Source organism: Ambystoma mexicanum, chromosome 12 (genome assembly GCF_040938575.1).
Source record: "Ambystoma mexicanum isolate Mex_15411 chromosome 12, UKY_AmexF1_1, whole genome shotgun sequence".
Lineage (NCBI taxonomy): Eukaryota > Metazoa > Chordata > Amphibia > Caudata > Ambystomatidae > Ambystoma > Ambystoma mexicanum.
Genome location: NC_090936.1, coordinates 667,133,796 through 667,160,266, shown reverse-complemented (window position 1 = coordinate 667,160,266; position 26,471 = coordinate 667,133,796). Strand labels below are relative to the sequence as shown.

At 42.7% G+C, this 26,471-nt stretch overlaps 1 protein-coding gene and 1 long non-coding RNA gene across 52 annotated transcripts in view; both read left to right on the top strand.

Moving 5' to 3' along the window:
* The window catches only part of LOC138513982 (mucin-19), a 1,848,798-nt gene that overhangs the window by 1,814,577 nt on the left and 7,750 nt on the right, over positions 1–26,471 (top strand). For all 50 annotated transcript variants that reach the window (XM_069629210.1, XM_069629207.1, XM_069629194.1 and 47 more), the window contains 6 exons: positions 6,616–6,642; positions 10,937–10,963; positions 11,273–11,304; positions 11,395–11,551; positions 18,012–18,049; positions 19,995–20,105. In XM_069629210.1, coding sequence (XP_069485311.1) covers positions 6,616–6,642; positions 10,937–10,963; positions 11,273–11,304; positions 11,395–11,551; positions 18,012–18,049; positions 19,995–20,105 — 392 coding nt within the window. The remainder of the gene's footprint in view (positions 1–6,615; positions 6,643–10,936; positions 10,964–11,272; positions 11,305–11,394; positions 11,552–18,011; positions 18,050–19,994; positions 20,106–26,471) is intronic.
* Positions 998–6,609, top strand: LOC138513989 (uncharacterized). Of its 2 annotated transcripts, XR_011281856.1 has the most exons (4): positions 1,003–1,253; positions 1,727–1,759; positions 3,829–3,861; positions 4,696–6,609. It is a non-coding gene; the product is annotated as an uncharacterized lncRNA (long non-coding RNA). The 2 variants fall into 2 exon arrangements; XR_011281855.1 differs by lacking the exon at positions 4,696–6,609 and having other exon boundaries at positions 998–1,253; positions 3,829–4,582.

Genomic DNA, 26,471 nt, shown 5'->3' with positions numbered 1-26,471 from the left:
AAAGAAAGTAAAATAATTTACAGAGATGGTACAGGTGTTCACAAGGCCTAGAAGCGGCGAATGTAGCTGACCAGAGCACAGAAACGAGTCACAGAATACTCAAAGTAACACAGAGAGAGTAATGGAATCGAAAATCTGCTGCTGTGTGTTGTGAAACGGTGTGTTTATACTTATTGAGGAAAGAGGCGTCCTGCCATTTCCATGGCGACACTTCATTAGCTGAGGCGCAGCGATTGTTGACACGAAACGTGCTTTGGCGTTGGGAAATGGGCGGTACGCGTCTGCTGATGTCAGGCTCAGGGGCGGGGGATTTGATTTAGTGCCGCAAAAGCAGGTGAGCCAGGTCGATGGGGGGAAATGATAGGATTATCAGAAAATGGCGGCTGATTTCGAGTGCGTTAATGGACGAAAAGTCGGGTAAGGTCCATAGGAAAGTTTTCTACGATCTACCGAGTTATGCTTAAAAACACATGGCCGAACCGTAGGGACAATAAAAAAAAAGTCCCGGAACTATCCTTTAATATACATTTTAAAATGTTAGAGAAAGGATGGAAGAAAGTTTGAACAAAACCTTTATATTTCCCCCATTGCCCCCCATCTGAAAAATCATTTTATTCAACACTAATATATTCATCAAATTGGAAGTAAAACTAGGGCAGTTTTATGGTATGATATATAGATTTATTTATTTGAATTCAACATGATCATTTTATTTACAGAAACAAAAGGCACACCTTCACCCTATGCTAAATGCATGGCTCAATTTTAAAATACATTGTACAATGTTAGAGAAAGGATGGAAGAAAGGTTTAATCAAAAGCTTTATAATTCACCCATTGCCCCTACATCTGAAAAATAATTTTATTCAACACTAATATATTCATCAAATTGGGCGTAAAACTAGGGCGGATTCATTTTATGATATGTAGATTTATGTATTTGAATTCAATATGATCATTTTATTTACAGAAACAAAGGCCACACCTTCACCCTATGCTAAAGGTATGTTTCGATGTTAAAATAAATTGTAAAATGTTAGAGAAAGGACGGAAGAAAGGTTTGATCAATACCTTTATAATTCACTCATTGCCCCTCCAACTGAAACAATCATTTTATTCAACATAGATATATGCATCAAATTGGGAGTAAAACTAGGGCAGATTCATGTTATGATATGTAGATTTATTTATTTGAATTCAACATGATCATTTTATTTACAGAATCAACAGGCACACCTTCACCCTATGCAAAAGGTATGGTTCAATTTTAAAGCAAATTGTAAAATATTAGAGAAATGACAGAAGAAATGTTTGATCAAAACATAAACCTTTATAATTCACCCATTGACCCTCCATCTGAAAAATCATTTTATTCAACACTAATATATTCATCAAATTGGGATTAAGACTAGGGCAGATTCATGTTATGATATTTAGATTTATTTATTTGAATTCAACATGATCATTTTATTTACAGAAACAACAGGCACACCTTCACCCTATGCTAAAGTTATGGTTAAATTTTAAAATAAATTGTAAAATGTTAGAGAAAGGACGGAAGAAACGTTTGAAAAAAACCTTTATAATTTACGCATTGCCTCTCCATCTGAAAAATCATTTCATTCAACACTAATATATTCATCAAATTGGGAGTAAAACTAGGGCAGATTCGTGTTATGATATGTAGATTTATGTATTTGAATTCAACATGATCATTGTATTTACAGAAACAACAGGCACACATCCAGCATATACTACAGGTATGGTTCAATTGTAAAATAAATTATAACTTTTCATAGAAAGGACAGAAAGGAAGGTTTGATTAAACTTTAAAAAAGAGGATCATTCCATTGTGTTCATTCCACTTTTGTTTTCAAAGTCATTAATTTTGTTCCTTGAAGGAAGTCAGATTCTACCTTTGAAAAATGCACTAACCAAGATCTGAAGCATGGACTCAATAGTATATTTATTCAGTATGATTAACAATGGTGACAACAGGTCTCATAATTCAGATAGGCTCCTACATGAAGGATCTCTAGTTTGTCTGAATTGTTACAGGTAAAATTGGTATTTGTAAATCAATGGAAAATATTGCAGTACTGCCGTAATATTAGAAAACTGTAAGCAAATGTGAGGAACATGATACATGTTAGTCCGTAGATATGAAAGCTGTCCTAGAGGGAGATTAAGGTGTACATGCGTATAATTCAAGCATTGACCCTCCATCCCAACAATCATTTTATTCAACACTAATATATTCATCAAATTGAGAGTAAAATTAGGGCAGTATCATCTTATGATATGCAAATTATATATTTGAACTTAACATGATCATTTTATTTTTAGAACCAACAGGCTCACTTTGACCCTATGCTAAAAGTATCATACAATTTTAAAATAAATTGTAAAATGTTAGAGAAAGGACGGAAGAAAGGTTTGATCAAAACCTTTATTATTCACCCATTGCCCCTCCATCTGAAAAATCATTTTATTCAACCCTAATATATTCATCAAATTGGGAGTAAAATTAGGGCAGTTTCATTTTATGATACATAGATTTATTTATTTGAATTCAACATGATCATTTTATTTACAGAAACAACAGGCACACCTTCACCCTATGCTATAGGTATGGTTCAATGTTTAAAATAAATTGTAAAATGTTAGAGAAAGGATGGAAGAATGGTTTGATCAAAACCTTTATAATTCACCCATTGCCCCTCCAACTGAAAAATCATTTTATTCAACATCGATATAGGCATCAAAGTGGGAGTAAAATTAGGGCAGTTTCATGTTATGATATGTAGATTTATTTATTTGAATTCAACATGATCATTGTATTTACAGAAACAACAGGCACACCTTCACCCTATGCTAAAGGTATGGTTCAATTTTAAAATAAATTGTAAAATGTTAGAGAAGGGATGGAAGAAAGGTTTGATCCAAACCTTTATAATTCACCCATTGCCCCTCCATCTGAAAAATCATTTTATTCAAAACTAATATTTTCATCAAATTGGGAGTAAAACTAGGGCAGTTTTGTGTTATGATATATAGATTTATTTATTTGAATTCAACATGATCATTTTATTTACAGAAACAACAGGCGCACCTTCACCCTGTGCTAAATGCATGGCTCAATTTTAAAATAAATTGTAAAATGTTAGAGAAAGGATGGAAAAAAGGTTTGATCAAAACCTTTATAATTCACCCATTGCCCCTCCATCTGAAAAATAATTTTATTCAACACTAATATGTTCATCAAATTGGGAGTAAAATTAGATATATAGATTTATTTATTTGAATTCAACATGATCATTTTATTTACCGAAACAACAGGCACACCTTCACCCTATGCTAAAGTTATGGTTCGATTTTTAAATAAATTGTAAAATGTTAGAGAAAGCACGGGAGAAAGGTTTGATAAAAACCTTTATAATTCATCCATTGACCCTCCACTGAAAAATCATTTTATTCAACACTAATATATTCATCAAATTGGGAGTAAAACTAGGGCAGATTCATGTTATGATATGTAGATTTATTTACTTGAATTCAACACGATCATTTTAATTACAGAAACAACAGGCACACCTTCACCCTATGCTAAGGGTATGGTTCAATTTTAAAATAAATTGTAAAATGTTAGAGAAAGGACGGAAGAAAGGTTTCATCAAAACCGTTATAATTCACCCATTGCCCCTCCATCTGAAAAATCATTTTATTCAACACTAATATATTCATCAAATTGGGAGTAAAATTAGGGCAGTTTCATGTTATGGTATGTAGATTTATTTATTTGAATTCAACATGATCATTTTATTTACAGAAACAACAGTCACACATCCAGCCCATACTACAGGTATTGTTCAATTGTAAAATAAATTATAACTTTTTATAGAAAGGACAGAAAGGAAGGTTTGATTAAACTTTACAAAGGAGGATCATTCCATTGTGTTCATTCTACTTTTGCTTTCCAAGTCATTCATTTTGTTCCTTGAAGGAAGTCAAATTCTACCTTTGAAAAATGCACCAACTATGATCTGAAGCATGGACTCAAAAGTATACTTATTCAGTATGATTAAGAATGGTGACAACAGGTCTCATAATTCAGATAGGCTCCTACATGAAGGATCTCTAGTTTGTCTGAATTGGTACAGGTAAAATTTGTATTTGCAAATCAATGGAAAATATTGCAGTACTGCCCTAATATTAGAAAACTGCAAGCAAATGTGAGGCACATGATACATGTTAGTCCGCAGATATGACAGCTGTCCTCCGAGGGAGATTAAGGGGTATATGCATATAATTCAAGCATTGACCCTCCATCCGAACAATCATTTTATTCAACACTATATTCATCAAATTGGGAGCACAATTAGGGCAGTTTCATCTTGTGAAATGCGAATTATGTATTTGAATTCAACATGATCATTTCATTTTTAGAAGCAACAGGCACACCTTCACCGTATACTAAAGGTGTGGTACAGTTTTAAACTAAATTGTAAAATGTTAGAGAAATGACGGAAGAAAGGTTTGATCAAAACCTTTATAATTCACCCTTTGCCCCTCCAACTGAAAAATTATTTTATTCAACACTAATATATTCATCAAATTCGGAGTAAAACTAGGGCAGTTTCATATTATGATATGTAGAATTATTTATTTGAATTCAACATGATAATTTTATTTTCAGAAACCACAGGCACACATCCAGCCTATACAACAGGTATGGTTCAATTGTAAAATAAATTATAACTTTTCATAGAATGGACAGAAAGGAAGGTTTGATTAAACTTTAAAAAGGGGGATCATTCCATTGTGTCAATTCTACTTTTGTTTTCCAAGTCATTCATTTTGTTCCTTGAAGGACGTCAAATTCTACCTTTGAAAAATACACTCTGGCCTCCTTCCCTTGTATCATTTCGAATAAAGGAATGGAACAAATGTACCTTTCCTCTTGTCTCTTACTGTCTCTTCACTCCAGGGCTGCGTTAATGTATAGTTTACCTACATTAAACGACTGTGGCCCAGGAGTGAAGAGTAAGACACAAGAAGAAAAGTCCTTTTTTGTTAATGATATGAAGACCTACAGATAGATGGTGTAACCCACAGGAGCTAATGGCATTAAACACCTTTCTTGCAGGCTTTGCTGGCTGGTAATGGCACTAACAGTGATTTCAAAATAATTTTGCTATGTCTGAGTCTTTATCCCTGGCCTAGCCCATTACTGGCTGGTGCAGCCTGCCAGGAACGTTTGCAATGCCCAAGTACATCCAGGTCACGCATCTGTCAAGTGATTAACTCATTAACAATCCTATCAATATTTCGGTGCCACTCCTCTGTCGTGTCCCCTTATGATTAATATAAGTGAATGGGAAACAATTGTTTCAACCACAGAAGTCAATATATGCATCCCAGGACTGCTTTTCATATGCCTCTGCCTCCCCCATAGCTGCCTTGGACAGTCTCCAATCTTTCTATGAGCCCCATGAATGTCCTAGGAGCTACCACGCCACTGCTCATGACTTCACTTGAGATTGTAACACAGATCCGCACATCCGTTCAGCTGCCAGAGTGTTGCATATCCAGTATTCGGCTCAAAACCTCAAGCCACATTGAGGCAATTCAGCAAGCTGCCGTTGAAGGGATGTGTGTGCAATATGCAGGTAATACGTCTTGAATGCCAGTGTGATTGCTGACAACGTTGGTGTACTGCAGAAATCAATGTGTCACCTCCATGGTAAGCAAAGGATAGTTATAGTCCTGCTGCGGTTACTGTTCTTTTTCCTCCTGCAGCTAGCACATTCATGTCACTCCACCGTCATGCCTTTGTGATGCATTGCTCCAGCTCAATGCTCTGCTGCATCTGGAGCTCAAGTTGGTGATGGGTGATCCTCTGGGCAAGTGTATGAATATATATAATGAACATGAGCGGGGGATCGACATAATCCCCGTGATAAACCACGATGGAAATGCTGCATGGATTAATCATTTCACCCAAGCTAATTCCTTCATCATGATTGTGGAGAAAGGAGTGTATGCATTAGAGATCAGTCTTTGAAACAGCCATCCAGTTCCTTCGGGTGCCCTGTCTCTGGTGTACGTGGGCCTCTGGTAAGTCAAGTAGGACAAGAGCTGTCCGATGCCCTTCAGTGAACGTCTCACCAATGTTCAGAAAATCGTGAATCTCTTTTTTCCACAGACTACTGAGAAATGTAAAAAGTCCTGGCTTTTTTCTAAATCAATAGTTATGGAGAATGGTCTATATTTACAGTCATATTTTAACCAGTGAAATACATGTTAATACGATTTTGTATATATCAAATGCCATTTCTATATAAGTAGCTACATTAAAACCTTTTGGTTTTAAAAATCGCATACCATCTACACTGAAGCCATTTTTAGCTTAGTATCAAAAGCTGGACTAAATACCTAATACCATATTGAGAAGTGATCTGGATTCCAGCCTTTCACTCTGGTAACAAGAAGATTTCACATTGTGCTGCTTTTTGTGTTACTTGGAGTAATGTTATTTATTAATTGAATCAGATTAAATGTTATTATAGAAATGCAATGTATCTTTAACAGTAACATCCGTTCTTGTTCATTTCAGCTCCACCAACTCCTGTATCTACAACAGGTAGGTGCTGAGTTATTTGGATATTTCTTAAAAACTAACCAGTTCCTCCCTAATAAACAGAGGAGAAATAGCAATATACACTTTGTTCAATCAATCAATTTAGTTTATTTGTAGAGCAATATAAGCTTTATAATAATGTGCACTAGTATTTATAGAGTAAACGTAAGAGGCACTAAACTTTATCTCAAGCTTAATATTTAAATATATATAATTCAAGTTCAAATGAAAACAGGCAGTATTCTAGATAGGTATCTACAACCTGCAAGTTTAAAGGCACTGTCTGAGGTTATCTGATCGGTCCGATGGAAATGTGATCCCTCCGAAGAGACCAGAAGTCATGGGAGAGCTGCTGAACGCAGCCCTTTTGTGAACACATGAAAAGTGCAGCTCACGCTACATAACCAATGCCCTTTTTGGTGCAGATCTGCCTATACACATATAAATACTATTTATCGCTCTTTGTAAATGACCAATGTCATGTTTATTAGTCCATGTACAAGGAGTGCTGCCATGCGAGCTAATTGTGTAGACGGATAGAATTGACCACTGTGAAGTATTGTTTTTTTGCTGATAGCTTTGCCGAATAAACTATTGGTAAAAAAGTGAGGCATAAATAAAACTTAAAATAAATCATGCAAATTCACAGTAGTCTTTATACTCAGAAAAACTGTAATTTTAACAGGGCAACAGATCTTCAACATTTGCCCTTACCCCAGAGGGTACTATTATGCTGTGTGACCATGACCTACCAGACCCATAAGAAATAAAACCACAGACTGCTTCTCTAGTACAATGGGGAGATTAGCAATGACTAATCTCGCCTGAGTACCTGAGAAAGATGTGTTTTTATGTACTGGAACAATGTGCTACAAATTGGAAAGACAACATACCTACCATTAAAAGGTTACTATCAATTAGGTTATTTAGTATGTCAAGGAATGTTTCACTCATTCTTCACAGAAATATGCCTACATCCCCTTTGCTGAACTTCTCTTTACTTGGGACCGCTCTTTTACATCCTTTCTGCTAATATCATTTATCTGTTCCTGAATATGTGGGTCCCTCTGACTTTGCGGTACTTTTCTTCTGTTCATCTTTGCCTGAGTTTTTTTAGTAAAACCACTCAAATAACCTGCAACTGTTCTGGATTCCTGGGCAGTAGCAAAGCAAACGAAGGAGAATGAACTTGGCATGTTGCAGTGATGGCAACCAGCCCCCCGAGTCATACCAGCTACAAGTCTTTCACAGGGACACTGCCGTGTTCTGAGTTGGAAAGACTTGACAGAGGAATCGAAACAGACCGCTAGCATGTTGCAGTCATGGCAACCAGCCTCCTGAGTCATACCAGCTCTAAGTATTTCTTAGGGACATTGCCGTGTTCTGAGTTAGAAAGACTTGACAGAGGAATCGAAGCAGACCGCTAGCATGTTGCAGTGATGGCAACCAGTCTCCTGAGTCATACCAGCTCCAAGTCTTTCAGAGGGACATTGCCGTGTTCTGAGTTAGAAAGACTTGGCAGAGGAATCGAAGCAGACCGCTAGCATGTGGCAGTGATGGCAACCAGCCTCTTGAGTCATACCAGCTCCAAGTCTTTCAAAGGGACACTGCCGTGTTCTGAGTTAGAATGACTTGACAGAGGAATCGAAGCAGACCGCTAGCATGTTGCAGTGATGGCAAACAGCCTCCTGAGTCATACCAGCTCCAAGTCTTTCACAGGGACACTGCCGTGTTCTGAGTTAGAATAACTTGACAGAGGAATCGAAGCAGACCGCTAGCATGTTGCAGTGATGGCAAACAGCCTCCTGAGTCATACCAGCTCCAAGTCTTTCACAGGGACACTGCCGTGTTCTGAGTTAGAAAGACTTGACAGAGGAATCGAAGCAGACCGCTAGCATGTTGCAGTGATGGCAACCAACCTCCTGAGTCATACCAGCTCCAAGTCTTTCACAGGGACACTGCCGTGTTCTGAGTTAGAAAGGCTTGACAGAGGAATCGAAGCAGACCGCTAGCATTTTGCAGTGATGGCAACCAGCCTCCTGAGTCATACCAGCTCCAAGTCTTTCACAGGGACACTGCCGTGTCCTGAGTTAGAAAGGCTTGACAGAGGAATCGAAGCAGACCGCTAGCATGTTGCAGTGATGTCAACCAGGCTCCTGAGTCATACCAGCTCCAAGTCTTTCACAGGCATACTGCCGTCTTCTGAGTTAGAAAGGCTTGACAGAGGAATCGAAGCATACCGCTAGCATGTTGCAGTGATGGTAACCAGCCTCCTGAGTCATACCAGCTCCAAGTCTTTCACAGGCACACTGCCGTCTTCTGAGTTAGAAAGGCTTGACAGAGGAATCGAAGCAGACCGCTAGCATGTTGCAGTGATGGCAACCAGCCTCCTGAGTCATACCAGCTCCAAGTCTTTCACAGGCACACTGCCGTGTTCCGAGTTAGAAAGGCTTGACAGAGGAAGCAAAGCAGGCCGCTAGCATGTTGCAGTGATGGCAACCAGCCTCCTGAGTCATACCAGCTCCAAGTCTTCACAGGCACACTGCCGTGTTCTGAGTTAGAAAGACTTGACAGAGGAATCAAAGCAGACTGCTGGTGTTCAGGAATCATACTCACAAATTAGTCTGTGTCCGTAGTGCTTTCATAAAAGTGTTCTCTATTACGCAGCAGCAGATTCAACATTTGCATGTGTCAAGCAAGGCAACAACCCTTTGACATCCAGAGCAGCCCAGTGGTGAAACTGGGATTGCACTCAGAAGTGTTAGAATTACACAAAGTTCGATGGGAGAAGCTGATGTGGGTTTAAGGTCTACTTTGGAAGCTGATCATATTGGGATAATTTGGACATTCCACCCGGTAAATGATCGGTTTATTCTTGAAAGCATTAAAATGTGTTTGAGTTCACCTTTGAGCCAGAATGTGCAGGCCTCTATCACTGTATAGCAGCCATCTTTGGATCTCTTAAGCATCTTGAGTAATTATTACAGGCACTAGAAGGGATCATATTTGGAAAAGGTGAGGGATACATGGAGTAGAGCATCTAAGCTTTAGAATGCAGCCTTTCTTACCGGATAGAATGGTACCTAGTGATTCCTGAGGTGGGCGCATTTCAGGGTCTCTGTATTGTGTTAGGTTAATAATAATAAAAACATTAAATGGGTGCATTTAGACAGCTGGGGAGTGCATGGGCCTCATTACGATTTTGGCAGTAGCCATGCCGCTATTGGCGGCATGGCTGCCGCCAAAATCGGGTCCTGGTCCGGGTTCCCAGAATGGGGAATTACCGGGCCATTCCGAGTTCCGAGGGCCCGGTAATTCCTCCCTAGAGGAACCCTGGCCCGGACCTTCCCCATTCCCATTTCAGTCCCCATAGGGCTGAATGGGAATGGGGGAGCGAGCTAACAACGGGCCGATTACGACCGGCCCGTTGTTAGCTCCCTCTTCCCCTCGCGGGAAAAACCAGATGTGCAGTGCAGGTCCCGCGAGGGGACCTCGTAATGTGGCGGAATGGTGTTAACGGGTCTGAATCCTTTTGCGGCATCCGTTAATCCATTCCGCCACTCTCGTAATGAGGCCCCATGTATTTGTCAAATGTAAGCCAGAATACTCATTCAGTTTCAGGAAAAGCATTACGCCTTACTTATAATAAACGATATGCTTAAAGTAGGACATTTATGGAACTTTCCTGTTCCACAAAGTGTTCGCATGAAGTTTAGCAATCGCCTAAAAATGGATGTGTGAAAAAGGAGGGGGAGCATGGAGAGGAAGCAACTATATGAGGACCAGGCCCCTCTTAATATTCATAAGTGCCCTGTTGAGGTCATCGAATTGCGTTAGCCATTGTGAAATTGACAACTCTTAGAGTATCACGAAAGAAAGGTTACCAAGCACCCACCTATCCACTGTCACGCAACGTTTCTGCATGAGAGAGTGTCAGATCCTAGACGCATGCACTAGGATGGAGAGAGGGAGGGGAGATCTAGGGCCGAGCGGCGAAGATACACAGTACAACACAACATTAGCCTATGCGGGACAGGTCCACGATCTGAGCCACACAAACTGCGTTGCTTTGTGCGTACGTTTGCATATCAATCACAAGGCTATCCTAAGCGTCCCTTGGGAGTTTTTTTTTACTATGAAAAGTCATTTCACTTTTGGATTTTTTGAAAACAATGTTCTTGAAAAATGCAAAGTATTCATGTTCAATAGTGGGGCATTAAATACCCAAGTAAAATTTGCACCTGAAACTATAAAAACAGCTAAACCTTTACTAATAATGTCCCTTTGTGTTTTACAGCTTTCTCCACGACAACGCCCCCTGAAGGTACATTATTGCCCTTAGTCATGACTATTTATGGCACTCTTCAAAAGATGAAGCACAATTATTTAAATCATCAGATTGTATTTGTAAATATAAATATGTTTCAAATGAATTATTAGCATGGGTTGGATAGCTCCCTGCGGCTATATGTAGCAATCATTTCTTTATTTCACATTTAGGAAGCTTGCACTTAGTGGTCCCCCTTGACCTCCAACCTCAAGAATTTTATAAAAATGTTTAAAAAATGACATGCAGTAACCACATAGAGGAGTAACCCTGTATTGCTCATGCTTCTGCTGTCTTATCCAACAGGTTGCTGTGGAACAGATGGCGGAATGAAGAGTGTAAGTTGAATGTGTTGCGCAATGCCCATCTCTTCAAACACCTGATTGTGGCAATGGAGCAACTCATGGAGGCATGTCTTTCCTCCACAGTATGGCGATGCCTGGAATGTCACGGGTTGCATGGATTGTGTGTGCAGTGCCAAAACCCAGAAAACGGAATGTAAGCCGATGGCTTGTGATGAGCCCAGTTCATGCCCTCCCACCGAGAAATGGATACCGCCCAATCCAACCTGCTGTGGCAGCTGTGGTAAGTGCCCGTTCAGAAATGCCCAGCTACTTCACAGTGTGCATTGATGTTGGTAATATTTCATTGGTGCTCCTTCCTCGTAAAATTATGGAAAAAGAGCCTCAGAGAAGTAGAAAACCTATGAGTCCACCAGGTGCAACCCGTTTGTCTATTCCCCAATGGTACATTTAGAATAACGCAAATGCCACAGGTGGGCTCGCTTCCTACTCACTTGAGGACAGCAAGTGTAATGGAAGTACCGTTCAAAACCACTCCAAATGCACTATGACAACATTTTCCACCTTCTTTTCTATCTTCTGTGTGTCTGCTTTATCCACATCAATCCAACCGCAGACCGTTTGGGCGGCTTTCATGCTGTTAGGCCTATCAGAGAAGTCTGTAGGCGCAGTGAGCAAAAGAGCTGCGTCCGGCTGGGAGCAGGGGCGTTGCTAGGGGGGGGCTAAGGGGGCTATAGCCCCTGATCTTTTGGTTGTAGCCCCGGATAGAATCTCAGGAGCTACAGCCAAAAGACTAGCTAGCCCCCAGTCCCAACAGTTCCGACATCAGCGTAGCCCCGGGTCTTTTCCAGACCTAGCAACTCCCCTGGGAGTATGTCATTCCATCAAAGATATTCCAATGAACCTGAGCAAAAACACCCTTACGCCCAGTTTAGAAAGTACATTAGGTCAGGCAGAAGAATCTTTCAGAAGGGGAGGAGTTTGTGGCGCGGAACTAAGTGCAGAACGAAATTCGAAAATAAGAAGAAACCTGATTCGAAGTAACAACATATAGCGCATTAGGACATAACCGCCATAGAAAGGTAGACTCAACAATGAGCATAAACTGTGATCAAAATGTTCCAGCTGGCATTTCCGAACCATTGCTCTTACTACATGCCAGTGTATGAGTATTCAACTAAGGTCTGCCATCGAAGAACTGGAGCAACATTGCACAACTTAAAAAAACCCTGTCCCAGAAAGAGAATTCTGTCCCAAACCTAAAGGGCACCAAGCAACCCCAGATATCTTTAGGCCTGATTGTTCCAACTGCTGGTTGCTAGTTCTACTGTCAAAGGCAACTCTTGAAGCCAACTGGGGTGTCATCGGATCATGTACTCATGCATCCCTTGAAACACCATTTGACCGCAAAGAAAAGCCCATTGCACACATTAGGTCTATTAACTGCATGCATTCCTGCGCTGATCTATAATTAAGGAGGAATCAACTTCACGGCAGTAACGGTATGTGGTGAGTTGGCACCAACTCCCTATTTTTTGTGTGAGTAGACAGAGGTCCAGTGGTCTAAGGCATACCAGCTGCTACCCAACGTGCGCCCCTTGAGGGTGGACGAGGTGGGATTCCCCGGTGACACCCCCCCCGGTGCAGATAACAGACTTACGTTATATCCAACACCGATAAGAAGGCCAAGTCACACAGAGCCTTTGATAAAGACTATGGTCCCCAGAAGGCCATGTGGCTCTCTAAATCCGACTGTGGATCTGATCTGTGAACAATTAACATTTCCCTTCCAGTGTGATCATGTGTTAGGAAAGGGTATAGCTTCAGAGAAGAATCCGCTCACTTACCTTGCAGCGAGATGGAAAAGATGCACTCCTTCACCTCTGGTCTTCGGGTGACTGTGGAAGCTGCAATACTGTATTTACTTGTTTCTAGGATGGAAGGGATGTCATTGGATACCTATAAAGACTTGTGCACTCCTGATAGGCCCACATGAGAAGGTAAGGTGCCTCAATTGAACATGAATCAATCAAAGAAACTGCATAATTGTGCGATTGATACATTTAAGAATCCTATTAGGCATGACCAATCAGAGGAGCAGAGGCAGGATGCCTTAGGAGAGAGCCAATCATGAGAGAACGTTCAGGGCCCTATGGGTATCACAAAGGGGCTGGGACAAGTCAGCCGGTGTCATATGTCAGTAGGTGTTACAGACCAGGAGCAAGCAGATGTGCTCTTCAGAGCTCCCATCATGAAGAAGGGGGCCATTGCCTGCAGGAAGGTGTTGACTTCTGAAGTGCCTTTAGAGAGAGACTCTGCAGAGTGTGCAATGGCCAATTGGTCATGCTAAAAATGATATTTTCTTTGCTGGCTGGCTACCCCCAAAAAACCTTTGCCTTCCTGAAGGGAAGTGGAAAGCCTGGAGACTGGGTCTTCTACCAGCACTAGTTAGGGCAAAATAGAGAAGGATGCAAGACCCACATCAGGGGATTAAAATTGGTTACCTGACAAGGACCCTCCAGTGTCAGAGGAGGGATGGTCATCTACCAACATATCCCTGGATTTTGGTGTGGGGCTAGCCAAACTGTATTAGCCACGGGGGGAAGCACATTCCCCCAGTTATGGTATGTAAGAACCCACATTCCTGTTTATTTATTGAGTATTAATAAGGCGCCTGTACAGCAAATGGTGTTTCACAAGATATTGAAACAAAGGTAAAACCAGATGCTGGATGTGCTCACAGGGGCATCCAAACCAAAAGAATCACGTGTGATTTTGTTTTTGATTAGGGCTGCACTTGCTTTTTTTGGTGTGGCGTCTATTCAGGTAGCCAACAGAGAATTTCGTTTCCGGCTGGGGTGAGCTTGGAACCTAAGGGACTGGATACATTTAGGATTGAGTCTTTTGTTGGTCATTTGTTCGGATTAGATTATGGTGTCCCCAAGGCGATAGAGACCTACTAGGATTCTGCATTTTGGTTGAAGACAAAGATGGCACCTGAGGTGTGAGGACAACGCCTACCAACACCATTGTTTATGCTATATTTACCATTTTACCTTTCCCAAAGTTGCCCCTTGTTATTTCTAGATATAACCACTAGGCCCTTCAGGGGCTCATCCACCATGTCCCTTTTTGTATCAATTCCTCACAAGTAACCTGATTTACCACCTTAATGTGACTCAAGTGTATCCCTTCTCTTCCTCCAATAGATAAAACCAGACATTTTGTTTAATATCGCCTTTTTTGCCACACATTTTATTAAGAGGTCATACAATATTTTCCTTATGTGATATTACAGGATTATTGCATGCAGTAAATACCACTAAATTCAAGGTTTCAGTTCTGTTATGTCACTAGCTCAACCCTTAATCCCCTCATCATAATGTAGATAATTCATTAGGCGACCCCCAATGAGAGTGATAATGCCGGGTTTCGTGTCGTATATTTAAAGAAGGGTCAAAACTGACAGATGTGTGGGATATTTAACATAACACACTTGTGCTGTGATCTGTTACTGTACCATACAGCCCCCCAAAAATGTATGTTGAAATGCATTTTTTATTACCGTGTACAATCATATCATATTAGGATTGTCTAAAATATTGAATGTCATATTTCCAAAAATCTGCATGCTTAACTTCCGGTAAGGTGATACATTCTTAGGAGTGAGGAGGCCCTCATATTAATGCATGCTGTTATCCGCAAGAAAATTCTGCAAACCCCACAACGATGGCCATACTAGATAGTGGGAACAGGGAAATAAAAGCAAAGAAGTAACGTCCTGAGTGTTCCCCTGTAATGCAATGTGAAGTGGTCCTTTATAACACCCTTATGCCCTTATCTGTTGACCTTGCTTTGCATGGCTCTGTAGTAAAAGATAGGGGGTGTTAGTGGGATAGTGGGAGAGGCAGACGTGAAACGTGCAATTGATGGATGCAGGTCAATAGTTTCCAGGTCCAGACTCCCAAACTGCTTTGTGTGGGTTTGGCCGAAATTCTTGGAAGCATGTTAACCAGAGTGTAGACCGTTGGATTTAAAGACTACACCACTTTGGACCTGGTTAGCCACTTATATGGGTAAATTGTTATAGGTCTAAAGAGAGCTTAGTCATAGCTTGATTATTGTTGATATGCTAACGTGTAGGTGTGTGGGGGCCATATGTGGGAGATGTGTGTGTGTGTGTGTGTGTGGAGCAGGGTGGAAGGATACCTTAGAGGGGAGTCAGTTACTAGGAAGGAAGGTGGAGTAGTACTTTTTCACATTGTCAATGTCTTCTGTCTCTCTATTTCCCTCTCTCTCTCTCTACTAGACGCACTGTACCCCATACGCCAGAAAGATCTGTGGTTTGGCAGATGAGGGAATGGGGCAGTCTGCAGACTCCACATATTACTGTATTCTACATGCTAAGGATTATGGGAGGCAAGCCCCTTTGGGTAGGAAGAAGGGCTGCTTAAAATATGAACGCCCTAGGCCCCCATTTCATCATCCTTAGAATGTTCATTGCCAGGGTGAGAGCCAGCACAAAGCTCACTCTATCTTGCTCGGATGCTGTGTTTTTTGGCGAGCTGGGACTTTCACCCGTCAGGAATTGAATGGTTTTTGTCAGCTGTTCGTTGGGTGGTCAGGGCAGGGGCCAGAATCCCTGGACCCCCCAAACCTCCCAGGCCTACCCTAGTGTCTTCCACAAGCCTTAAACTCCTTGCATATATAGGACACAACCAAAGGCCTAAATGAAATAAAAGGACCCCTCACTCACACTGCCGACCACTCACCGGGTGCTGTTGAAGCTCCATAACTTGGATTTCGCAATGATCCATAAACCTTATATATGGGGTTATCCAAAATTAAATGAGTATGCAGAAAGATAACAAGTGCAGTGTCAATTCCTCGATGTCCACCACAAAGCTGACTGCACCGCCCCTTGTCCTAGAGGACTAAGGCAGCTGCAGGAATTAAAGAGAAGCATGATGACAGTAAAGAAGGGTGTTCGGGTGGGGAATAGGACGGTCAGCTGAATAACATTGCAATCTTAAATGTGAGGTTTTGCTGGCCCCTCGTCAGGTAATGATTCCAGCCTGAGCTCTCTGGGGGCTTTGTGCAGCAGCCAACAAATTAAACCAGGAAAGAGTGTCGCAGTATTCATCTCCTTTAAGGGTTTTCCTTCCAAGAACAGGGAAGGGGGCTTTCAGGCGTTATCATATGCCTAAGGTGTAATCTGTTCTCACATGGGGTCTGCTGGAGCCAGGAGGTTACCCACTGCCAATGATTTGCCCTACACACACCAGAGGAAGAGCAGAGGGCCTGCCTTTCTAGAGTAAGGTTGGGTTGACTGATGTGTGCACTAGTATTTACACATTTGCATTTTGGTATGCTATTCTTACTGGGAAGTATGTGTATTTAGATACTAGATCTATCTAAACGCCTGACCCCGTAAGGTTCAGTGTGTGAGCAGAGCTCAGCTGTCTTAAGGGTTGACCGGAGGGGCAAAAGCGAGACGGGCTGCTGCGAGAGGGTTGGAAGTAGGCTGAGTTGAAGGAACAATGGCAGAAGGGCTGGGGAACCAAGGGGAGCAGGTGAGAAGCTGGGGGAGGGTGGAGACCACCAGTTTGAGTGTAGGGAACAATGCATGCTGAAAGTGATTGGGGATGCATGAGGAGCAGGTGAGATGCTGCATGAGAGTTAGCGGTTGGTTGAGTGGAGGGAAACATGTAAGAGGGCCGGAGGCTGCCATAGGCACAGCGAGAGATGGAAGAGACAGGGTGAGGCCCTAGGTGAGTGGGGGAGTAGGCTGGGGAAGCACGGTCAATTATGGGAGGGTTACTAATACAAGTAAATAGGTGGGACCATAGCAACAATCTGACTCCTTAAATCTGCGTTGCACAGTTAGGAGCCTGTAGCAGGGTTGGGTGTGAGGATCACCTGTTTCCCTGCAGCAGGGAGGGGAGGGGATGCTGGGATAGGGTTAGCGGTGGTTATGTTATATTATTGGGAATTATTCCATGTGCTAATGCTTTTTGCGTCATCATGAGGCACGGTGGCAGCGGGGAGCGGGAAAGATGAAATGGAATGCAACGCGTTCTGATGTAGGGGTCTAGAAATACACTGCCCTTGCTCGAGAGACCCACCGAATGGAAAGAATCATAAGTCTGGAGGGACATCTATGCACCAACAGTTCTTCAAGCAGCGGGCCAGCATGCGGGCGCCGCCCCGGGTCTCAGGTAATATGTTCTGATGGGCACGCAGGTGCCCCCAATGGCCAAGCCTTTCTGATATGTGTGTGGTCCAAACCACAGTCACTAGTCATTTCATTTTCTGGCACTTCCTCATCTTCTCCCCCTTCATGTTGAGATCTGCACAGTGATCGTTTTTCCCAGCTGGGCTCAATCAATTGGACCAGGAAAGGGGAATGCCCTGGACACCTCTCTGAGCAGAGACAGAGAGGCAGCCTAGGGTGGTCTTTATTTGGCATCAGAATCAATAGGAAGGCATATGCAGAGTGTATGCAAATCACTTCAAATGGCCCTTCCGGATCAAGTGGGCGATTGTCTGTAGCAGTCACATTCTGCCATTTCTTTGGGAGCCTCCTAATCCCTAGAATTGTATGTCAATAGATGCGGGGCATTACACATGTATCCTGTACTATCCATTGCTATTTATGCTAATTGAGATAGGTTTAAATAAATGTTACCTTTACGTCACTGAAAGTGCTTGAAATTAATGTGTAATTTCATTTTCTCTTTTAGCGCCGCTGACCTGTTTATACGATGGCATTCAACACCCGGTAAAGTATATTGCTATTTAATATCCAACGGCTGAACGGAGATGGGGGCATATCGACTAGCCAGAGTATAAAGCATGCCCGCTAAAGCAGGGGTTAGATAATATTTCATTGGCAGGCCCCTTCCAAGTGAACCAGTCCGCGGAATGGTGCGTTAGAGAAAGCTTGAACTGATTCACTCTTGCACGGCACAGAACGCGCAACTCAACTGGTTGAAGCCAATGACGCAGCCTTGGAGTTGCATAGTGGTTGAGCAGTGGCAAACCATCAGGTTTGCGGGAGTCGGGCGGTGGGTAGCAAGTCAATAAAGAGTTAAGGGCGCGTGAAGGTATAACACTATCACAGAGTGGCATGCGCACGCTCCCTGACATACATGCCAAATGTGGATGAGCATGCCAAAGGTGCATTGCTTGTAAGATTGCATATTCCTTGTTTGCTTGTCTTGAAATAAATTAGCTGCACTGTTTGCCGGGTTGACAGACATTTTTTCCCTATATATTCATTATAAAAATCCATTTGTTTCGCAAAGATTTTTGTAGGCCAGGAGCAAACTGTGAATGTGAATTGGGCTACCGTGTTTCTCGGTAGTTCATAAAGTGCGCAGGCGGCGTGCCGCATCAGAATGCAGCATAAAAGCAAAACAAGCAATCAGTAAGGAACATCAATAAACAAATAAATAATCATCAATTTAACAAACCGCTGAAATAAATTCCAGCATGTCAATCCAGTCTCTAAAAGGAGAAATAAAGGACGCCAGTTAATCTAGCTCCAAAAGATGTTATAATCACATAGATTGCTACCAGATCCATGCAGTTGGAACACTCTAAACTTGAGCTTGAACTTGTTCCCTCGTCATCATCTGTCTCTATACCCAGGGTATGGTTCAAAGTGCACATGTGCCCATTTTGATGCTGGATATTGTTAAGGAGTGCTGATGCTGGATAGCTTTCTTGACTCTGTGGTGGGTCGGGGTGCCTAGCCTCTTCTTGGGTCCATCTTCACATTGGATGTGGCAGGAATTCTTGCCGAAGGCATTGCAAACTGTAGATCACAAGAAACGTCCTTACTCCCTATTACAGAGGAAGGCAACCCGCATGTTTCAACCGGCAACGTCCATCAGCCCAAGTATAGATAGTCCATGCGGAAGGATCATGAGAGTCCAAACATCTAGAGAACCACGGGTTACACACCACTGCATAAAGACACCATCAGATCAGATGGCAATAACTCCCTGACGCGCTCATGATAAACCCAAAATAAGTCCATAGATAGGATTGCAAACCCTCCCTAGTTCTATGCTGCGTCCTTCACTTGTGACTCGCCCCTGTGGGTTCTTGCCTCCTACACAGTGCACCCCGGCATTCCACCAGGCATTCACCCCTACCACCGACCCTTCTTCAGTTTAAACCACTTAGGGCAACTATGTGTTCAGCGAACATTTGCACCCATTTATGAAGATATTGCAAAATCTTTGGGGCAGGAACTGTGACCTGCTGCTGTGCCCCAGGGTTACAGTTTCCCAGAATGGTTTCTATAAAGGGGCCAAAGCTGTCTTCGATTTTGAGATGGATTCTACTGGCACCCATAAAGCACACTGTTTTGTTTTCGAAAGGCACACAAACAAGTTTCAGGTATTTGCTGCAGTGCATGGTCTATACAGCTGAGCGGTGACCCTGGCCAGTGATTTCAACATGTCAGACTGCCCCAACCCCCTTGCAAAAGGCTGAGTAAGATTACGTTCACAATACAATATTGGGGTTCTAGAATTTGTGGAGGGCAACCAATAATTTCAACTCAATGGGCAACAGCATGATAAGCCAAGGAACCAGTAGCCTAGGTGAATGGGCTTGAGCATTGCATGCATTGGAATGTCTTGGTCAATAACGCAAATAACTGTTATGTCCCCTGAAACCAAGCGCCGCTTTTAACCGACATTTTATCTTTCTAGCTTAATGCCACTTTCAAAGATCCTTCCGACCCATGTTTGAGTTACACCTGCGCGGAGAAAGGCCTCGTAGCAGTTACGAAGAAATGCCCACCCCTCATTGACTGCCCTAAGGTAAGAATGCCAATGTACACATGGGCGCGTGTTCACACGGCTGATGACTGTACATATTAAATTGTTTCCTTTCAGGTTTTGATGGAGGAGATGGCATTTTTTTCTTTTCGAGTTAATTTTGGTGCATTTAATATATAATCATAAAAGCAAGAATTAAAAAATACACCTCGTAAAGCTAACTCCACAACAATAGGGAAAGCGGAGGCGTTGCTGGGTGGGGGGGGGGGCTATAGCCCCAGGTCTTTTGGTTGGAGCCCCGGAAAGAAGCTCAGGTGCTACAACCAAAAGGATAGCCAGCCCCGAGTTCCGACAGTCCCGAAAGTAGCGCAGCACCGGATCTTTTCAAGACCTAGCTACACCCCTGAGGGTAAGCATGATGCCATCGCTCAGTCGGAGAGAAGGGCTCTGGAGTGCATGTGCCATGCCTGCATCATACTATGGTAAGGGAACAATGTGTTTCAAAGGTAGTACAGAGCTAGGAATCTTTACCAGATTGCACTGGAATCCTTATACAGCAATGCCTCTCCTTGCCCAATAGCACCTGCGCATCTTCTCAAACCCATTTGTGGTTGGTTTTGTGGCAGCAAACACTCACCTGTTATGAGTGCAAGCTCTGCAACTCCGACAGTTGCCCTATAGTGTTGACATCGGAAAGAAAAGAGTCAAGGATCGTCTAACATCAACAAACGTGCTCAAAATGCGAGGGTTTCAGTCATCATGCCTGATTAAGCTTTCAAACACAACATTTAGAGTTATCATTGCTAGGTCATCCCGTACACAACCACACACAGTTGTGGGAGAAGTCCCCTCTGTGATCGTCAATGGTGGCGGCAATGTACCAAGCAACCAAGCATCAACATAGATGATGTGAACACTAATTTATTTTGATTACAAAAATGCTGCTGTGTTTTGTAAATTGGCTAAGGATTTTTGTTGTATGCTGCCATCTTTTTGAGACTATGCCTAGCTGTCCTTTACATTTCCCTCCTTGGGGCCAATTGCCTGCAGTTGACTTTGTGCGCCTCTCTGTTTTTTCTTCCCTTTTACTTGTTGCTCTTCTGGTGCCCCCTTGTTCCACCTTGCCCTGCTGCCAATCCTTATTTCAGAAAGGAAATTTCATTTGTTTGTTTTCTTACTCATGCTAAGTTACTTTCTGGCGGGGGTGCATATGAACTACCTGAAACAGCAGTCAGTTTGATTTACTAGAGTTTTTCCATGGTAAAATCCCATTAAAAGCACTTTATAAATTGGGTGCAGTGTTTTAAAACGTTTGTTTCTGAACCACAATGTGTATCAGTCAATCTTTTCCCTCATCACTGTAAGTAGGGCACAGCTCTTACATTCCATCCATTGACAGTGCTAATGAAATGTGGTTCCTTACATGACACATCATTGACATTGACCTTTGCACTGTTTATCTTTGAGTAGATCAATAGTTTGTTTGGTCAGGAACACCAGAAAAATATAGTCTAATGCGCTGACCAACCAAAAAAAGGGGAACTCTGGGATACCCGACCCTGGCTCGGACTCAGTATGTGACCACACAACAAGAATGGATCAGGTACAATGTGGTAAATTGCAGTAGTAGAGTTTCTCGTGTCTCACACCCCCATAGTAGTTTACCAAGTGGCAACATATACAGAAAACACTTTTAAAGAATTCAGAAAATCTTTTATTGAGTTATCAAAAATTTGACACAAATACAAAACATAACAAATAAAAATTACATATTCTCATGCAAACAGAAATCGTAATATAAAGTGCTCAAGTGAGTATAACAACCCTAGTTGTAGGCCTGTCATGTGACTTTTAATAGATGTTTGGCACATAGAATGTTCTAAGGCCTCTTGCTCAACATGTTTCTGTTCATCTATCTTATTAATGGTGACCATTCCTCAGTAGCAAGATATAGAGTCATTGTACACCCTTAAGTATAATTCTTTTGATAAAAAAGTTTAGCTTTCCAAATATAAATAGTACAGCCACAGTTTCTTCTCACAGGAAACTTGCGATCCCCACACTCCATGAGTGCATTTGGCAGTTTGTTTTGTTTGCTTGTTTTATTTGCTTATATAGCACGTCAAACCCGGGGCTATATGGGCGCTTTACTTATGGAGCAGCATGGATTTATGGAGCAGCATGGATCCAGTTTCTCCTGAATTCTGCACTGTTGCAGTTCATTAGAAAAATCAAATCACATCACCATTCTCCAGGCCTCTTCTAGGCCTAGAGTCCAGTTTATGATTTAAAATCAGAGGGTTCCCCGTATTATACTTGGGAAATGTCCAACTTGTGTGCAGTGTACTACAGGCTCAGGGAATCTATGAAGATGGGTTAGTAATCTTGAATTGAATCGTCCTAACGGACTCTGGGCATGTAGTAATGAATGGCAGGACTTTCTCTGATAATTCATACATATTACGTAGCGCATCACGAGTGTCTGGTACTTTCTTAGTCTGCCTCATTTTATTCTAACATCGTCTCCAGCAATGCTCTGACGCAATATGCAATGTCCCTGAACCATTCAAGTCAAAACAACATGTCGACAGCTTTCATAGTTCTCTGCAGTAGCGGCCTTCTAGCTCGGCTCATCACTAGAAAGGTAGATTATTTTCTTCATATTAGTACCTAGCGGGGTGTGGCTTAGACCTCCATTAATGTCTATCACAATGGCACTATCATGGCCCAGGGCATCTTAGCCCAACCTTCTCCTTAGGGGCAGGTGTCTTCCTTCCCTATTCAATTTACCACCATCTACTTCCACTCCTCATTCCCTTCCCTGAAGGGGACACCAGCTTCACTTTTTCTTTTTTGTTGTATTCTTTCCCATGCCGCTCCCTTTTTGTCTTGTGGCACCTAAAACACCTATGTATAGACGTCATATGAATGTTCAATAAAATAAAAAATAAAAAAAATATCCCCTGTCGGATACCAGGTAAGTGAGTGCTCCCCTGCGTCACTTTGCCCTCACCCCCGTTTTCCACATCTCGTCTCTCTCCCCACCCCCACCACACTTACCTGGCGCTGCTTGGTCCCTCGCCGGTGCCAGCAACACTAGTGTTCCCGGTGCGTCACCGACCCGGCAATGGCCACCATGGAAAGGGATAAGGGAGTATGTGTAGTTCCCTTCTCCCCGCTCCATGGTGCCCATCTTTTTTTGTATTTTTATCAGGAACGACAAACACATCATTTCTCAACTTTAAAAAAAATACTATTAGTACACCGGTACAATGTGCCAGGGTACTAATAGCAATATAACCTTCGCAGGGGTGCATTATTGGGGGCCTATCATTAACTGGCCCAGTCCATTACCTTGCCGGTAAGGCCCCGCCTGCTCCGGTAATATTGCTAAATTATTTGAGGAGCAGGTGGAACTATTCAGATTAGGACTGCAAATACACGTGGAATACCCTTTATGATCTTGGGTACTGTCTATTACCGGAGGTGAATAACCTTTCCTGTACCTTGAAGAATTAGATCTAATGAAATACCTTTAGGTTATAAATGGTGTTAACATCCTGTTTCTTATGTTTGGGATATTTTCTCTTAATCCTTCACACCTGCTTTGCTACCCTCTGATTCTCCCAAAGGTTTGGTCTTTAACTAGATCTAACAGGTATATTGTGTGTCTTTGAGAAGTCCATTCCAAACCCTAAATGCATCAATTAAGTTAACTTCAAAGACAAAATTCACTCAGGTGTAAGGACTTTATCGCACTACTCCACACTCATTAGAAATCCAGTTTTAAACATCACCACCTAAGCAAGTGCCTTTGAACGTCTTCTATGCCTGAGCCACATCTGATGGATGGACTCAGTAAAAGAGAGTGGGTTTGATTCTTTTTTAGGAATCTAAGAAATGATCGTATAACCTTTTCATTGCCCATTACTCACCTACCTTGTGAAAGGTGGGGAAAGGGTCTATGGTCTACCCCTATGTTTCCAGGAGATAAGATTATGGAAATTCCACAAGACAGCATAGGGGCTGCCAAATGCCCATGTACATTTGTATTGCTATCGGTTGGCATGCTTGCATTGAATACGCATGTGCAGTCTCATGGTGTACAATGCAAAAGAGGCTATCTTATTTGGGGGCAATAATATCCAGCCAAAGCAGATGACGGCTTGAGTGCATTTAAGATTGTTAATGCAAAAGTAAAATCTTTGCGATTTCCAGTGTGTCCCAATAGTCCTTGTAACAATACATCAACTGTAGGGTTCCTTTAGACCCATGGAGCAGAATTCCTACAAAAGAAAATAACAATCTACAAGCCAACAAGACCACTAAGGTCAAGCAACGACATCCGCCTGGAACCTAAACCATACCTCAAGAAAAAACTTGGAGGCACCTCATTTTACTACTTAGCCGTAAAAACCGGGAACAACATCCCAAAAGAAATAAGAAACACCAAAGATCACCTAAAATTTTGGAAATTACTAAAAACCTGGCTCTTCAACACCACTGACTCAAACTAAAACCAAAACAGAAAGGAATAGGGATGACTAAACGAGAGTGGACACAGTCAACTCCCAGACATGACAGGGTAGCTCCCACAGCACCCAGACGAGTGACGCCGAGTATAGAGTGGAACTAAGGCGACACCCATGGAGACAGAGTCAACAACCCCACCTAACCCCACCCAATACCCGCACTCGCCCCTTAATTCCCACCAGGTACCACAGGGTTGTGAAACTGTCGGGATATTATCAAACATCATAATAACTGAGCTATGGTCATTGACAGGTGAACTTGCCGAGGGAGACAAGAAGGAGGGGGCCAGTTTTCTGAAAGGGACCTTCAAGGCCCGACAGACCCAGATCAGGACAGAGGTGCTGGGGTCCTCCCGAAACCCATCTGGGGAGACTACAGAGGTCGAAGCCCACCTCCTCAAGTGAGGACAGAAATGCCAACTAATCAATTTGTACTAACAATTTCCGCCCTCCGCATACATCTCTCAAACTCCAAACCAAACACAACCACAAACCTACAGCACAACAAACCGCACAAACTTCACTACATTGCAACAACAAAACAAAAACACACATAAACTCGCACAACAGTACACAACGACTACCGGCCGCAAACACCCCAGGCCCAGCCAACGGACCCACCGGGCTGAGGCCGCCAACAGCACATTGCTGCTCTCTTGCACTTTTCCAGCTTCCTCCCTCTAACTCGCCTCCCTTCCTCTTTCAGAGCCGCCAGAGCACCAGGGGACCACTCCGGTGGTGATAGTGCACGGTACAAATGTCCTTTAACATTAACATTAACATGTGCATCTGAACTCGAAAGGACAGTAGTTCAACCACTTTACTATCACCTGACACAGAGAAGTACATGTGATGGCTTGAATTTGTGGTGCCAGTCCAAGTCTAACATTGCCCTTCATGTCATGAACATGCAAAGACGGACAGCTAGGTTTTGCATGCAGGAGTTTTATCTGAGATGTGGGCCTTGAAAAGCGTACTCAGACGTTTTCCTGTTTCCCACCTTGTATTTCGCAATGCTAGTCATTAGAAGGTCAAATGACAAGAGCTGTAGATGCCATCCCTCATAACATTGGAGTGCTATCTCTATACGTCCTCAGGTGGTGGTGCAAAACAGTAGCAATTCAAGTCCCACCTAGGAACTTGTGATGTCTCGTGACATTTAGGAGTATTCGTGTAGCTGTCTTTGGACACCACAAAGCACATTAAGTTCACACTTTTCCAAAAAAGACCATTGCAGTCTAATTAAGCTCTGAAAGAAGAAGAGTCTGCAAGCTCGGCACAATAGACCCGATGCATGCTCTTCCATTTAGCATTCTCATTAAAGAAGAGCATGTCCTCCCTCATGCCAGTGGGCTGCCTGGCGCACATTCCAGTGGTTCAAGAGATGATATGGCTCTGTGCATTATCTCGATTGGACAGCCTTCCCCTTAATTCTCTCAAGGCTGTAATTCTGAAGAAACCTTGCATATGTCTTCACTCACTAGCCAGCAACTAGAGGTTCTATTTAAGTGAGTGTCTTATGGCGTTAATGGTCCCAATAGCCAAGAAGTATTATTTCTCTTCGACATATTGGCCCTATTAGCGCCATGGCTGCCTCCAAAATCGGTCCTCCTCCGGTCTGGTGAAGGGAGTAATTATCGGTCCAGTCTGAGGTCGGCGAAACCGGTAATTCCCCATTCACCAGAGCCATTCCCCATTCCCATTTGAGCCCCCATGGGGCTCAATGGGAAGGGGGAAGGCGGTAATAACGGTACCGTTATTGACCCCGGTATCCCTTTGCGGGTCCCGTCTACAGGCGTTAAGGGAGGACCCGCAAAGGGACCTCGGAATAGGGCGCAAAGGGATTATCGGCACCGGTGTCATTACCGGTCCCGGT